The sequence below is a fragment of the Eucalyptus grandis genome, chromosome 7, assembly GCF_016545825.1.
Source record: "Eucalyptus grandis isolate ANBG69807.140 chromosome 7, ASM1654582v1, whole genome shotgun sequence".
Lineage (NCBI taxonomy): Eukaryota > Viridiplantae > Streptophyta > Magnoliopsida > Myrtales > Myrtaceae > Eucalyptus > Eucalyptus grandis.
The window spans coordinates 53,785,664-53,800,868 of NC_052618.1; the positions used below are offsets into that span (position 1 = coordinate 53,785,664).

Here is a 15,205-nt window from a genome sequence, read left to right on the forward strand (position 1 = left end):
CCATACTTCCCCCTCTCACTTGCCTGTAAATGGCTTGTGAGGGGAAGACCTCCCGGGATGGTCATTTCAGGAGGGAGCAGTTTAAGGACCTGCTCAGATCTAGTCATTTGAATGCTTAAAGCGAAAAAGAAAAACCTCAGAGGGTGGTGGACAATGGACAACCTTTCTTTGGCCACGAAGATGCGACTCATCCTGCAACTAAGGCTAAGTGCTTCAAATAGTTCATAGAGTATATAATAATAAAGGGAAAATGAAAAGAAAAATATGTGAGATGATAATGAGAATATCACGTCGAAGAAAAATGCTCGAGTTTTGCGTGGATGACATGAAGCCAAAAGGGATTGGTATAGCGCTGCAATTGCAATAAAATAATTGAATATATATATAATGAATAAAGAAATAAAGCAGTTAAGTGTGCCTTCCTTGGCTAAGGATAACCTATTCGCACCCAAAAAAATTGAGATTTACGGGTCCACATGTACCACCTGTGGCACGCAATCCTTAGCTGTAAATAGGAAGATGGAACAAATGCCCCTCCAATACTATCTCTACTTGATTTATTTATTCAAATTACTATTGTCCAAACAATTAGGGTTTAAAGTCGCTTTGGAGAGCTGAATTCCCTAAGCTAAAACCCATATACATATTTTAAAAACAAAGAACAAGAACGTTTTCTTTTCTCTTTTTTATTCCTTTTTGAAAAGGAAAGATCTGGTCGACCTCAGATATGGCACGTCCGAGATGACTGGCCATATCATCAACTAAGGAAACAAAAGGTGAAATTATCAAAGTGGGAGATGTCCCAATAGGGAATAAAGCTTTTCTTTCATGATTTATCAGTTCTAGCTGTGTAGCTTTTGCTTTGGGGGTGGGGCAGTGTGGACTCGATGATTACATTACCAAAGGGGGAGGGTATAATCCTTTGGAAAGGCTACAAGTCAAGTCAGAGAGAGCCAATTTGAGAGTCTTAGCTAGGGCTTGCAGTTCAAGTTGCGGGCGAGAGAGAATAAGGAAGTGGAGGCCCAGCAGCAGGGCCAAAAAAGGAAAAATAATGCTGATAAAAAGGGTTTTGTGGGGGATCGCATTATTCATATTCATTGGTCAAAAAGAGAATGATGCAACAATTTCCCTAAGGGCGATGTGTGGTCCTTGCAGCAACATGCATGCCTAGGGCTTTGGAGCCCCCTCTTATTCCGGGGTTCAGTATCAGGATATTAGTTCACGCAGAGATAGAGAGAGAGAGTTTTAATTTAATGGGAGAGTTCCCTTGTGCCCACTAAACATAGGAGACGAATAATTCGTCCAACTGCATCATTCAGTGTCGTTGATCCGTGGATTCCGTTTTACGGCGCTTCGTCAAAAGCCAACTATCTCGCACGATACGCTTCATGCTCGAGCAAGAGCGAGCTTGGGAGTTCGATTTCAGGGAGGGAAACATGCCGGCGGTTATTTAAATGGATGACTACAATAAGAAACACGACATGAGCGCTTGTGGCTTGTGTCTGCCACATGCACTTTCGAGATCGGAACTCCAGCCAGAAGCCACAAAGCGCTTTCGATATCGGAACTCCAGCCAGAAACGGTCAAACAGATCTTTTAACCCTATTTTGCACACTTGCTCTCCATTCAATCTCATGCCGGCAATAAGGAGACGCGTGCATAGTTTCGCATCAGAGAAAAGCTTATACACATAGATTCAGAGGCCCAGTTCATATTCTGTTCGGCTATTGATCAGACAACCTTAGCTTGCGTATTATACAACAGCATAGAGCTTGCATATCCACCTCCTCTTCTGACGCACGTAAAATCAATTACAGGAGCACAACTTCGCATGCATGTATAATGCACAGACAGACGCCACTGGATAAACACACCAATTCAGTGATCCGGATCTTGTTTTTCTCCACTTTCAGGATGTTTCCATCTTGCGTATTCAGGGCAATAATCTCGGCAGTGGGTGAGGATTGCATGCCGCCAACCTCCACCAGAAATGGAAAATCTCATGCATTGTGCCAGCTGATTCAGTCCCATAGTGACCAAATGGCAGTAACTTCCCCAATGTCGGATGGACAAGTAGGGCCAAAGTAACATCGTTCCTTCATGGAATTAAGGCGAGGAAAATATTCATCTCTTCCTACTATAGTAACCCCCGCCTCCAGGATAATTTAAATGACGGTGACGGGTCCCAACTGTTCTCCCACCACCAGCTTCCCAATTGTTACCCCGACTAATCACTCTGCCAGCACCACTCTGAGACCAATTCAAAGACTGGTTCCCTAGCCCATTAAGCTCCTCTTCTTCCCTGTCATTGTACTCCAAAACCAGCCTCTTAATGTCTTGCTTCTCTTCAAGTTCAGCTGCTTCCTTCTGTTTGGTGCTCTGCACTAGAGAAGAGTCCCGAGGAATATACATCTGCTTCGTTTGTTGCTTGTTCCCTCGCTTCACAAGAACTTTGACTTGGACCTCCTTGCGTGCTCCACCCTCCTCATCCACGGCCTCATCACCGCTCTCTCCCCCAAGCCCTCTTCCATGATGATCTTTGGTGGACCCCTCAAATACACTCATTGGTATCATCATGTTTATAGTGGGCCGACCTCGGAGTTCTAGTCGGCGTTGCTCCAGGCTCTCCTGCACCCAATGTTCCGTTAATTAACAAAATCGACAAATTTCAATACAAATCTCACCTTTTCTCCAAATCTCAATTTTATACCCGTCCTTTTATGTAATCTAAATAAATCCTCACCTTTTGGACTCATGTCAAATCTATCCCATGATTAGATTCCATCCAAAAACTAGTGTAGTTACCCTCTTGCCACTCTAGCTATATATATAAGATTCCCATGAAGGCCATATATATATAAAACTTTTATTCTTTATTTACGAAAGTGATTCAAGACAACTTATGGTATTCAAAATATAGATGTAAAATCATAAAATATTTTGCAGCGCAAAAGATAAAAATGAAAGAAAAAAGGTGGAAGGAAATCACGGAGAAAGACAAAAAAAAAAAGTCGCAGCAAATTTGGAATTTGGGAAAGAATTTAATGGAATATTCCCTATCAGAAATGGTTTTAAAGGACTTGGGATAGATAAACAAGAGATTTGAAAAAAAAGTTGGGCGTTTTTTTCATAGGATTGAAAGGTCGGGGTAACATTGAAAACCCTTGAAAAGAATAGGATTAATCTTGCCATTTGACCTTAATAAAATCGCAATGGGTCATTCAATGTCTAACCCCTCTAGTCTTTAAAGATAACATTGGAATTTTAACTCATTCAAAATCATGTAGAATATTCTCATTATTTTTTTGAGATAAAACAATTTTGTTGCGCTTTGTTGAAAAAAAAAATTATTTATTGCTTATGATAAGTCAATCCAAATGGGCTTTTGCCGTACCTGCAAAACTGCCTTGAGTTCCTCCTCAAAATTGGCTTCTTCCAAGGGGTCCACCTCCGTTACCTTCTGTCTCACATGGACTTCATCCTCATCCGAAGCAGATCCACGTGCATCATCATCCTCGTCTTCATCATCGTCACTATCGCATCCATCATCAGGATTATCATCATCCAGCTCCTCTTCATCTCGTCCTGCGTCCATGGAGCCGCTACCTGAATCAGTGTCGCTGTCAGCGATATCCTCGTGCACCTCGCCATTTTCCTCCCCGCCATTTTCAATATTTCGGCCATTGGCTGAGTTTGCGTGTTTACTTTTCCCTGCCACCTTTTCTGCATCAGAGTGCTTCTCACTGCTGGCTTTCTCACTGAAGGCAGTACGCTCATGCTCCTCAAGTTCTAACAGTGCAGCATTAACTTCTTCAATGGACGAATATCGAGTCATGTTGGGACGCAAATCCGCAAACAAATCCTGTAACTCCAGATTGTAAAAAGACCACAGTTGTATGAGGAAATGATCAAACAACCAAAAATTGTCATGAAAGCAGCATGATTTCAGCAATTAAACCTCTAGAAAGAGGACAGAAACTAAAAATTTCCTGTGTCAGCCCAAAATATCGGTCCTTAAGGGCATTCCAGAAAAGTGCAACCCACTTGGTCTATACAATAGACAGTCCTGTAGCACACTACAGTCATGTAGCAAACTACTCCTCTATGTCCTATGCATTCATTTCAATCTAGGAAACATTCACATGATGTAGAGCAACTACTGACCTGTAAGTCAAATTCAACATCCAATGGTAATCCACCTTTGCCCAAAATGTACCTCTGGAAATGCATCAGGAAACGATCAAGTTTCCTCTTGGAAGAGCCACGGTCAAAGTAATGGCCACAGGTCTGAAGAAGTGTAATGACCAGCCTAATGCGAAAACAGTCTTCTGGTGGATCTAATACATCTTGCTGGTCAAGTAGATATTAAAACTACTCAGATTATTGTCCTCAAATGTCAAGCAACGAGCACATGTAAAACTCAAAGACATGTAGCTTGAGGTTTTGCCAAACCCACTGACCAAGCCAAAAAATTTCACACAGTGACAATAATCATGATTTCATGTTAATGATATTTAAATTTACAAGATACTCAACACAGACAATACTAATGCTATCATATGAACAATTAGACCCACCAAAACTTGGATTAGCCACACATGGCAGCACTCAGTATAAACTGATAATAACGCCATGAGGCCCACAAGCACTTGTTTGGTCTTTTCTAAAAAAAGGAACAGAAATGCGTAACAGCTGGCGGTGAGATTTCACATTCAGAATGAAACAATAACAACATATGCAATTCTCATCAGATGATAACAGGAAAATCTTATCGTGACATCAAATAATCCGCATTTTTCAAATTTACAGGACCACAATGAGCAGATTTATGCATAATAGTCATTATGATTACGTAGATGATGGGGAGGTTCTCCACAAATGCATAATAGCATTTGTGGATAGTAGTCCTTAGGATTATGCATACCGCGCAGAACCATACTGAGTAGATTTATGCATAGTAGTCTTTAGGATTACACATAATAGCATTCTAGGAAGGATGAAAACTCTCCCAGTATACGCAATCCACCTCTGCTGCATTCCGTAATCATTCAAACGAGCTACTATAAAGAACTTCAAGCAAGAAAAGGAATTAACTCCATACCTCCGTTGTGCCATGGCCAAAAACAAGAATCAAATGAAGAGTCTCGAATATAACAGATGAATCTACATGTTCATAGTTGTAAAGCTCTCCTAAGAAGCGCATATGCGCAACCCGCCTCTGTTGCATTCCATAATCATTCAACTCAAGTCCAAGATGGATCTCTTCCAAAACCTGAAGTTAATAACAAAAGGCCACACTTTTAATAGTTCTTTTCAATCAAATACAAAGAGAACAGGCATGCAAATACATCCAATACTCATTTTTCATTATGTAAGTTGTTCATTTTGCTCCAAGCTAGATCAAAAGTTGGAAGACTACGCCCACTACAAGCCTAATATTACATCCAGTACTCATCTGCAAGTTAGTAATATTTCCCTACCCCTTCCCTCTTTCTGTAAATTTTCAGTTGGATTGTTCTGGGACAGGGAACAGTCAAAACGTTTAAACACTCAACTGGAATGGATTGGATTAACCAATTATCACTAGCTTCATGATTAAACAGGACCAAAGATATGTCAGTGAGCTCCTCGACGATTAAATAGCCAATGGCTCAAAAAACAAATACTGAACACAACAAACTTCATCCAGTAAAAGGAACATGTTTTAAAAAAACAAACCTCATCAACAACGGCCACGGCAAATTCATCATGATAGCGGCTTAAACCAGCAGTCAGAGAAGCAATCAAGTGAATCTGACCATATTTTCCTCTATGAACCTTCATAAAGCATTTTAACAGGTATGCTTCACATTCACTCCATGGTAATTTACGAAGTTGTCTCAGCACATGCTCAATGGAAGATTTGTCCAGGTCAGAGAAAAGCAATTTCCTGATGTACTGCCATAAATGAAAAGGAAAGCAAAAAAAAGAAAATTGTAGCATTAATTAAAATTACTGGGATCACTGAAATCATGGCAGGTAGAATAAGAAAAGAAACGATACCTGATGCAATGGTGGTCTAACTTTTGCTACTCGTGCAGACCTTTCAGGTGGTTTGCAGAGGTAATAAGCATTTTCTACAAGGGTGCTATGTCGAGGATCCAGGTTCTTTACATTTTTCAAGCGCATTAAAATTTCCAACATGTTAGCCATGCGAACAGTAGTTTCAGGAGACCGATACAGAAAACGACCACATGTCTCGAGGAGATTACACGCAACATCAATGTTATGGTGAGTGAAATCATCTAGACAAGCCTGGAAAAAAGAAAAGCAAAAATGAGTGAGCAAATACTTTGCTATGAGCTGCTTTTCTCAACCCAAGTAATGTTGCTATCTGTATAGTCAAGTAATACCTGAATTTCATTGGAAACAGCAAACAAATGCATAGGAAACTAAAAAGAAATGTGGAGACAGTGAAGCATTATGTTTGAAATTCAGCCAAAATTACATCAAGTTTCCTTACCACATAAGCAACTTAAAAAAACCTCTTACAGATGTGTTTCTTTCCTCAATTTCTAGAAGTGGGACGGGTGCAGTAGAATCTAGATAACTTAAAAGCTCCTTGATATGCATCTATATGGTTCTCAGAAACTGAGTCGGACTAATAAATTCCACCACCTTGAATAGCTCTCTAGAAAACCCAATACGTCAATTTACTTGTCCCCTTGACTAAAGCTCTTTTAAGTGCAAAATCACACAATAATTGAAAACTAATAATCCCACATCTTAGGACAAAAAATCTGTTACACATTAACCGCCTCACTTGTGAAACTCATGATCATACGGAAAATGCTATACTCTGGTGCTCATTTTGCACATATATAGTTATCTGACCTTCCACTAGCATAAAATGATCCTCACTGTGCTTAAATAGCTAAAAGGATTCACTGCAGTGTAAACACATGCGAATCCACACAAACGAAAAAATAAGACAATGGAGATCTCAACACAAGATCCAAGGCTCACAGAATGTCAATAGAAGTGAGATGCTTGGTTGGATGCAGCTTACCTTCAAACAACTGAAAACAAGGCCAGCAGGAGCAATCCTGAACTTGCAGAGTTCTCCAATAAATCTAATATTTCTGATTTTAGTTTCTATATTCATTTGGTCCTGCAAACAAATCGAATTTGACCATCATTGTAATAATTGAAAAAAAGCACTCAAAAAACCAAAATCCTGTAGATGTAAGGATGTAAGATGACAAGCAAGTTATGAGAAAGCAAAAGCTGTAAGCTCCAGAATCCAGCCACACCTTTTTATTAATGAGGAAATTAAACTCCTCCTCCAACATCTGAAGCAGCATAGCAGATACATCCTTCATGCAAGTAGACAGTGTGGCAACCATCCGTGAATAATAGGGAAGCAGTTCCAGTGAGGTCCTGGGGACATTAAAAAGCGCCCTCACAAGCCTTTTACGATTAGACTTTGAATTTACATAACAAAACTCCACCTGGACATAAAAAAATAATTGATGTTACCATATAAAAGTGTAAAAATAATGAGAGACCAAAGATTAACTGTGATTACCGTTAATTGATCAATAAGGTCCCGACCCACACAACCAGGAAGCCTTTGCAATAGGGCATCCAAACTAGTTCCTTCCAGTCCTTTGACTTTCTCCTTCTCACTTTCCACTTTTTTCTCCACTTCTTTTTCTTTGCCTTTCTCTTTATCCATATCTTTTGTCTTTTCTTTATCCTTTTCTTCTTTATCCTTCTCTTCCTTGTCCTTCCCTTTCTCAAAAACTTTTCCCTCCTGTGAGGAGCCTGGTTCAACAGATATCTCCAATCTTTCCTCAGCAATTACTTGACCTCGTTCAGGATCAGTTGCTGATTCCTTCTCCAAAAGAACAGCCAAGTAAATATGAGAAAATATAGCCTAGAAAGAATCTCAGAATAGAATATGTACAATGGAAGAATATGAAGCCACCTGCATGCCCCTGATCTTATCCATACAGAACAGTTTTTAATGGTTTGAAAGCAAAACCCAGAAGAACATAATTAGATTAGAGGGATTGGAAAAATATAAACGGTATTATAGAAAGCATACAAGTAAATGTATATGGCTCCTCTACATTTTGAAGAGAAAAAAGGGGAAGGGGGGAACCTATAATTCAGACATTGGAACAAACAAGGATTTAATTGAAAATAAGAAATCAAAGTTAACTTTCAAGGGAAGAAGATGAAAAGACTTGGCCAAACAAAGATGAAACAAATTTCCACCGGTGTAGGACAAAAATTTTTTAAGGGCTATCAGATCACAGCATTAGCAATCAAATTCATCAAAACAGTGTTCTAGAGACAAACCCTTGATATGGAAAAGAAATGAATATCAGATTAGTCTATCGAATCAATGAAGACTATGTGCTCGCGTATCAAGTACTCAGCATATCCAAATTGAATTAATCTACTGCTATAGACTACTAATCTGACCAACCAGCAGTGTTAAGTCTAGAGACTCATAATCCGATTCACAATAAAACCAATGCTGAACATGCAATGCACCATCCATTCATTACAGATTACAGGAAAAACAGAAAACAAATGTGCCACTAAAATAAATAGATGAGTCTCAATCCCATCGGTCATTAAATTAATGAAAAAACCCAGCATGATGCACCAATATAGTAAGAAGTGAATGGCATGAAAGAAGAAAATAACTCATTATATTACCCGAATGCAAGCCTATCCCCAACATCAACAAAAGAACTTCCAAAAAGGCATGACAAACAATATCCTTGTGATTTGTATCAAGCAATATTTGTCATTCGTTGCACGTGACTTGAGCTTGAGCTTAATATAATAGAAAGGAATTTACTACCATCACTTAGTGATCCTCAAACTTCATGAAGAATGGCACTTGGAAGTGGTGATTAAGATATTACAAAGAACAAAAGTAGGGCAAGAAAATTAGTGTAGCATCCCAAGAAAATCATTTAAACATCAGTGAATAGAATAAGAAAGATTTCACTCAACTTGACTACCACTATTAGGGGAGGGAGCGCAATGACTTGAATCTCAAGAAACTAAATTTCGATTCATATTGCTGTTAACTTACAGTTGGTTGATCTTGTGTCTTTGTAGATTGCTCATTCACTTTAGGCTCAACTTCCCCAAGTAATACTGCCGGAACGAATGCTCTAGGAACATTAAATCATTAAGCAACTCAATGAGTTCGAATTTGGATGATTGAAATCAGGAAAAAGCTTTCATAAAGGACATATGACTGCTCAGAATTAAAGAGTTGGTGAAAAACTAACAAAATCATCCGGTATCACAAACCTAAGGTCAGGAAGGCACTCATAGAAAGCCCTTGTATCTTCATCATCCCACAATGCTTCTGCTGTAGAGGAATCTTTCGCAGCAGGAGAAGAAGCATCCTCTCCACTGGTCATCCTTGTTGTGTGGCCATCCTCAGGCATCACTGGAGGCTGCATATCAAGAGATTCTGCCAAACTGTGAAATTGAGCCAATTGTAAGTCCGTAAGAAATATAACATCTCACAAGTGAAAACACAAGCATGTGACTGTGCTTTTGATCACAAGGCAATGTATAAAGATGAGCATCTAATTAGAGATGATGCACTAGAAATCTCAGCAACATTTTACCATTATTGATTTTTCCCTTAGTTTGGATAGCAAATACATTATGAGAAATGGCTCATATCTGAAAGACTCAAACTTGTATTTGACAAAACTTGAATTTTGAGATTAATTTAAAAGGAATTTATTGACCAAGTTTCCTAGAGAACTCTTTTAAAAAAAGCACTCAATCGGCAGGAGGACGAGGAGGGAAGGGAAGAGAGAGAGAGAGAGAGAGAGAGAGAGAGAGAGAATTTTCAAAAAAAAAAGAAATTATGAAATTAAACTTCAATAACAAGGAATAGTATGAAACTGCCAAATTGCAGACAGGTACATCCCTTTAACACTACCATGCAACCTGATAGCATGGTTAATATTCCAGAACACTTCCACAACTAATTAAAAGGGCACAAAATATGACAAATTAGGCACAAAACACATGATCAATTAGGGTGAAGATAATGGGAACATAACCTGCAGCAGGCATTAAATATCAGATACAAGCATGTTGCTACAGAAAACAAAAGTTGTCCACTTATGAGAGGATTATGAACCATATTACTTTCCCAAGGTGTATAAAAAAGGGAGGAGTTACTTACGAGGATATGTTGCGATATAAATGGTCGTAAGATTTCCGTAGCTTTTCATAGGAAGAAACATTCTCGTCACTAAGTTCTCCTTTTGCATTCAAGATCTTTGCATTTTCATGCTCCATTTGCCTAAGTGCCTGTCATACAATAATTGCAGGAAAGTTTGTCAACTAAAACATAAACTACAAGATCAGTAATGAGAGAATGATGAAGACTGTGCTCTGAGGAATCATCAGATAACCAACATAGAGCAGAATATGCATGGAAATGAATTAAAGTTTGATTACTTAAAACTGTTTTGTTTGAAAACTAGCAAGGACCAAAGAAAATGTTAAGAAAGAAAGCGAGGGAGTAGAAACAATTTTCTCCTTTGTGTTTGGATAAGAGAAAATAATGAAAAGGAAAGTGAAGGACTAGACATTCTTAAAAGACAAATTAGTGATTTCCAAATTTCATCTCCTTATTTCAATTGCTTTTTGAGGATCAATCTTCTTTACGATATCCATCCAAGTTTCCTCTCACTTTCCATCTCCCCAACTTCCTCACACTTCAAAACAAGGTAAAACGCATTCTTATATTTTCCACCTTTCCTCTCTCTACCCCCGACCCCCCCCAAAAAAAGGAGAGAGAGAAAAAGAGCAAAATCTCACCAATATAGTGAGTAAAAAGATATTTCTTACCGCATGCTCAGACTGAAGTAATTCACCGGCAGATTCATAATATGCATGAACTGCCTTCCTGAAGATTTTCTTTTGCTCTGCTGTTATGTTGAGGCCCTTATAGAACTGTATTGAAATGGCAAGAAGATAAAGAACGCAAAAATTGCAATAGTCAAAAGTAGGCATTCACATATAGTATGCTGCCGCATGCGTATAAAATAGACAAGGGTACACATTTTGAGCAACAAAATTCTTTTATATGCTTTCTTGAATTTTCTTGAATTTTATCCAGTGACTTGAAGCAATTTGATTTGATTTGAGTGAGAGAGAGTTCCAAAATCTTGATAGGTGATAAGACTGTCTACACTAGGGCTCAAGAGAGACTCTGATCATGAACTTGTATAGAATTCTGCCAGGAAGCATGTGGACTAAGAAAGGTGCTAGAATATGCTCGGGAATTATGAAGCAAACCTGAAACCAGTAAGATAGCTACCAAATACATCAAGGAAAGTCTAAAATCCTATTATTCCTTCCATGTGGATAAAATGCTCAAAATCATCATATCTGTTTGAGAGATTGATATCAGTCACATTCAACATTTGCCCAGGTAGGCCAGTGGGTAATGCTATATATCAACAATTTATCTCAATTTGCTACAAAACTAGTCTCTTTTCCATGAAAAAGCTTGTCAGGCAGGAAGTAAAATAGCAGGCCTGGCATATCGTCTGTGCAAGGAGAGAGGAAAAGAGGGGCTGGGAGAGGGGGGGTTGTGTGTGGTGGCGGAATGGGCTATCAAGATTACAGACTAGTGGAAACATGAATATACAGGTTCAGCCAATTGCTTCCTTGATGCTTGACCTTTCTAGATAGGAGTGAGTATACCTTCATATATATTGTCGACAGTGTACAGAGAGGGCACTAAGCAATTTTGCTTATGGCATTACTCTACCCAGAAGAAAGATATGACATCTTCCACCACCAGTCTCACAAAAAAAAAAAAAAAAAAAAAAGTAATCCAAGCTCTTAATTGCAAAGATTTTCCTTTTTTAACAATATAACTTATTGTCTGTGGCAACAAAAACCTAAACAAGATCCAAACAACCAGAGAAAAGAAGTACCTCTTCATAAATTTCTTGTCCAGTAAGTGGAAGACCCAAAAAAATCCTTCCTTGCCGAGCAAAACTAGCAAGCAGAGCCAAATTCGACTGAGTGGTATCCCGATCCCTCAAGTGCTCTAAGCTTGTCAGATCCTTGATGATATTTATGAAGATCCCACCATCTTCTATAACTCCAACAAAGTAAAGCTCCAAAAGCAACTTGAGAGTGCTGCGCTTTTTCATGGCCTTCAAGTTTCTATCTGCATCTGAGTCATCCGCAGATTTTCCAGGAAAGAATATTTTCAAGAGTCCTTGGATCAAGCTTGGAGAGAAGTCTTTGTATCTTTGATGAAGCAATGAGCATATCTAGAAGGAATATAAGGGTATCAGACAGGAAGGAGTGTGGACAAAAAATTGAAAGCAATATGCAAAAAAAAAAAATGATTCCAATCAATGGCAAACATTTCATGGATCTCCATAATTTACAATGACTAGATATTTCTTGATAATACATGCTTTATCATGTGCTCAAAAAAATATGAGATGCTGTCTAAAGAATGTCAGCCAGAATCTGCAGACTACCTGAACTGCTGCTTGTATGTCGGAACTCCTGAGTTTGGCATCACATATGGCTGTCACCGCTTCACTAACAAATTTACTAAGATTGACTCCACGCAACTCATCCATCAGCCCTTCTCGCTGCTCTTCATTTATCTGTTTTAGCTTTTTTATCACCGCTGTATTGCGCTTGATGCTAGAATCTAGTGTCCTCAGGAAGCTTGAGTCTGCAGGGAGGCACAGATGAGCTAAGAAGCAGGAGATGGGTTGCCCATTTTAAATATTATCCCTGACTAAGGATTTTCAAGATTTCCGAATAAAATTGCCCATTTTAAATATTATGCCTGACCAAGGATTTGTCAGATTTCCTAATAAAATTGCAGAAAGTGATTACGTACAAATGTGACACCCCATTTCTCAACAGCCGAAAGCCAAACAGAACCCCTTTTAAACTACCCAAACCAAAGTCATCACAAATCACAAATACATCATAGTGCACCCAGTGAGAGAAGTGATTTTTCGATTCTAATCCATCAAATGGTCCATGTGTCTCTGGATAGGAAGTTACAAGAAGTCACCCAACTAGGCCTCCAGCCTTTAAGTGAACAGCAGTTTAACTACCTCATAAGACATTCTAATTGTTTGATTCTCAACCCCACCATGTTTATCAGGCATAGACACATTGAGCAACACAGTACAAACTTGAACAGAAAAAGCTCCAGAAAACAAAGAGTTCATTTACAAGAGAATTCAAAACATCTATCTAGGCATATCTCTCCATAACTTATATACAAAAAGTTTCAAAGTGGCTACTTTGATCGGATTGGTGGAAGAGTTGCTACTTAATGAAGACATATTTCTCTGTTCAGTACCAGCCAAAAAATAATGCCAAGAGTAGTAACAAAAACATACTTCTTCATATGAAAAAACAATTCATACCCAGCCATACTCAGAAGCAGCAGAAACAGAACATTTGCAGCAGAAAATTGAGATTGAGACCTCGTTAAGATCTCTCAATGCAGTTTCTTTCACTTTCACCCGAACTGCAAAATAACACCTAGGAATCTTTCAATTACCTAACCTGTGAATTCTTATGTACCCTGCCATGCTGCAACAACCCATAACAAGCATGCAATGTTTTAATGGCACTGGATACAAATGAGAAAGGTATTTCATAATCTAATTAACGTCATTGTGAGTCATCCATGTTTGACGTCATTTCATTATCTCTCCCTCAATCATCCGCATCTCCTCAGTCAAATTACAATCTCTTGGGAATAAGGACTACTGTTTCTCAGAGTTTGCACAAGATAATGGAGGGATAGTAAACCTGCACAGCTTAAGGTCAAACCCCTCCCTCCCCACCCCCCCCCAACATATACAGCCTATACCTCAATTCAACATCACCGCAATTTCTGGACACCAACAAAGGAAGAACTAGATGAATGGACAAAAAGACATCTTCACCCCAATTCGACAGTCATTCAAGGACCCATCCTTCTAAGTGCTAAGTTATCCATGAAGACAATTTAGTTACACGGCACCTGCGTCATTTCTTACCAGGCCTTTCGGGATTCAGGTTGCTCTGACGAAGAGCCATTTTCGCGTCGATCGACTTCTTGAGCTCCTCTTGACGAGCAACATTTTCCTGAAACAAGTTAACACAACAACAGATACGGCCGAATCGATCAGCTCATCGGGACATCAGAATACACACTTCACAGAAGCTCGCAACTGACAGGTGTCGAGGCAAGACAGAGAACCCACCTCATCATCCTGCTTGCCGTGTTGCTCGCCGCCGGAACGGCTCTCTCCTTCGTTACTATCCATCCCGCTAGCTTTCCCCTTCCTCAAAGAACCCTGGGGATACATAGTGACGTTAGTTAACAGAGGACGCCGAAATGGAGATCGCAGGGCGCCGAGACACGAGAAGCACGTAAGAGCGGGGGCAATTCAGAATAGGAACCCATCGGAACTCCTAGACGCGCGACGGAAAACGGTGATCGGGGCGGGGGAGACGGGAGAAACCGAATCGAACCGAAACCCTAGCGGGCGGAAGAGGGGAAAGAGCGGCAGGCTCTCTCCGTCGTCGCGCGTCCCCGGGGCTCGTTCCCGGGAGCGCGAATTCGCTCACCTGATCGGAATCGCGGAGGGCGGAGGGCGTCGCCGGCGCCGGAGAAGTGGAAGGGCACGGACTCTGAGACAGAGAGAGAGACTGGCGGAAAGAGGAAAGCACGGCGGGGACGTGGTGCTTCTTGACGTGAGCGACGAGGGTGGGAAACGGTCCCGATAGAAGAAGATGGCTCTGCGTTTCGGTTCCGCGCGACTTCGACGTCGTGCGCCCGATACGACGTGTCGTGGAACGTGGCTTGCGCTTCTTGGGAAAAAAAATGAACGGGCAAAATATTCAGGAAGCTAATTTGTTTTAGGTTTCTATTTTCCACCAGATATATTTGACTTTTTTAGGACTGATCAGTTCCCGATCTAGTCCGACTCCAAGATGGGACTGGGCACTGGACCGGGAGGACCAATCCCAAATTCTACGACCGGGAACTGGACTGACTAGTCTTGGGACCCGGAACCGTACCGACCTAATAGTTTGGTCCGATGGAATAGGTAATTTGCCATTTGAGGACAAAAATAAATTGAAAAATGTTACAACTTGCTTCTTATTTCCTTGG

At 40.0% G+C, this 15,205-nt stretch overlaps 1 protein-coding gene across 1 annotated transcript; it reads right to left on the reverse strand.

Moving 5' to 3' along the window:
* Positions 1–1,578: 1,578 nt before the first annotated feature.
* Positions 1,579–14,820, reverse strand: LOC104454177 (regulator of nonsense transcripts UPF2). Its single transcript, XM_010068948.3, has 18 exons — positions 14,659–14,820; positions 14,292–14,384; positions 14,085–14,172; positions 12,549–12,751; positions 11,988–12,332; positions 10,891–10,995; positions 10,220–10,347; positions 9,322–9,495; positions 9,098–9,179; positions 7,568–7,876; positions 7,293–7,490; positions 7,049–7,150; positions 6,043–6,294; positions 5,719–5,937; positions 5,102–5,272; positions 4,165–4,350; positions 3,395–3,862; positions 1,579–2,628 (listed from the first exon to the last, which is right to left on the reverse strand). The coding sequence occupies exons 2-18, from the start codon at positions 14,352–14,354 to the stop codon at positions 2,125–2,127; spliced, it is 3,597 nt and encodes a 1,198-aa protein (XP_010067250.1). The 5' UTR covers positions 14,355–14,384; positions 14,659–14,820; the 3' UTR covers positions 1,579–2,124.
* Between the last annotated feature and the right edge of the window lie 385 nt (positions 14,821–15,205).

Coding starts and splice junctions, on each gene's coding strand:
- LOC104454177 (XM_010068948.3), bottom strand. CDS start 14,354: ATGGATAGTAACGAAGGAGAGAGCCGTTCCGGCGGCGAGCAACACGGC. Junction 12,333..12,548: donor ACATACAAGCAGCAGTTCAG/GTAGTCTGCAGA, acceptor TATTCCTTCTAG/ATATGCTCATTGCTTCATCA. Junction 10,348..10,890: donor TACTTCAGTCTGAGCATGCG/GTAAGAAATATC, acceptor ATTGTATGACAG/GCACTTAGGCAAATGGAGCA.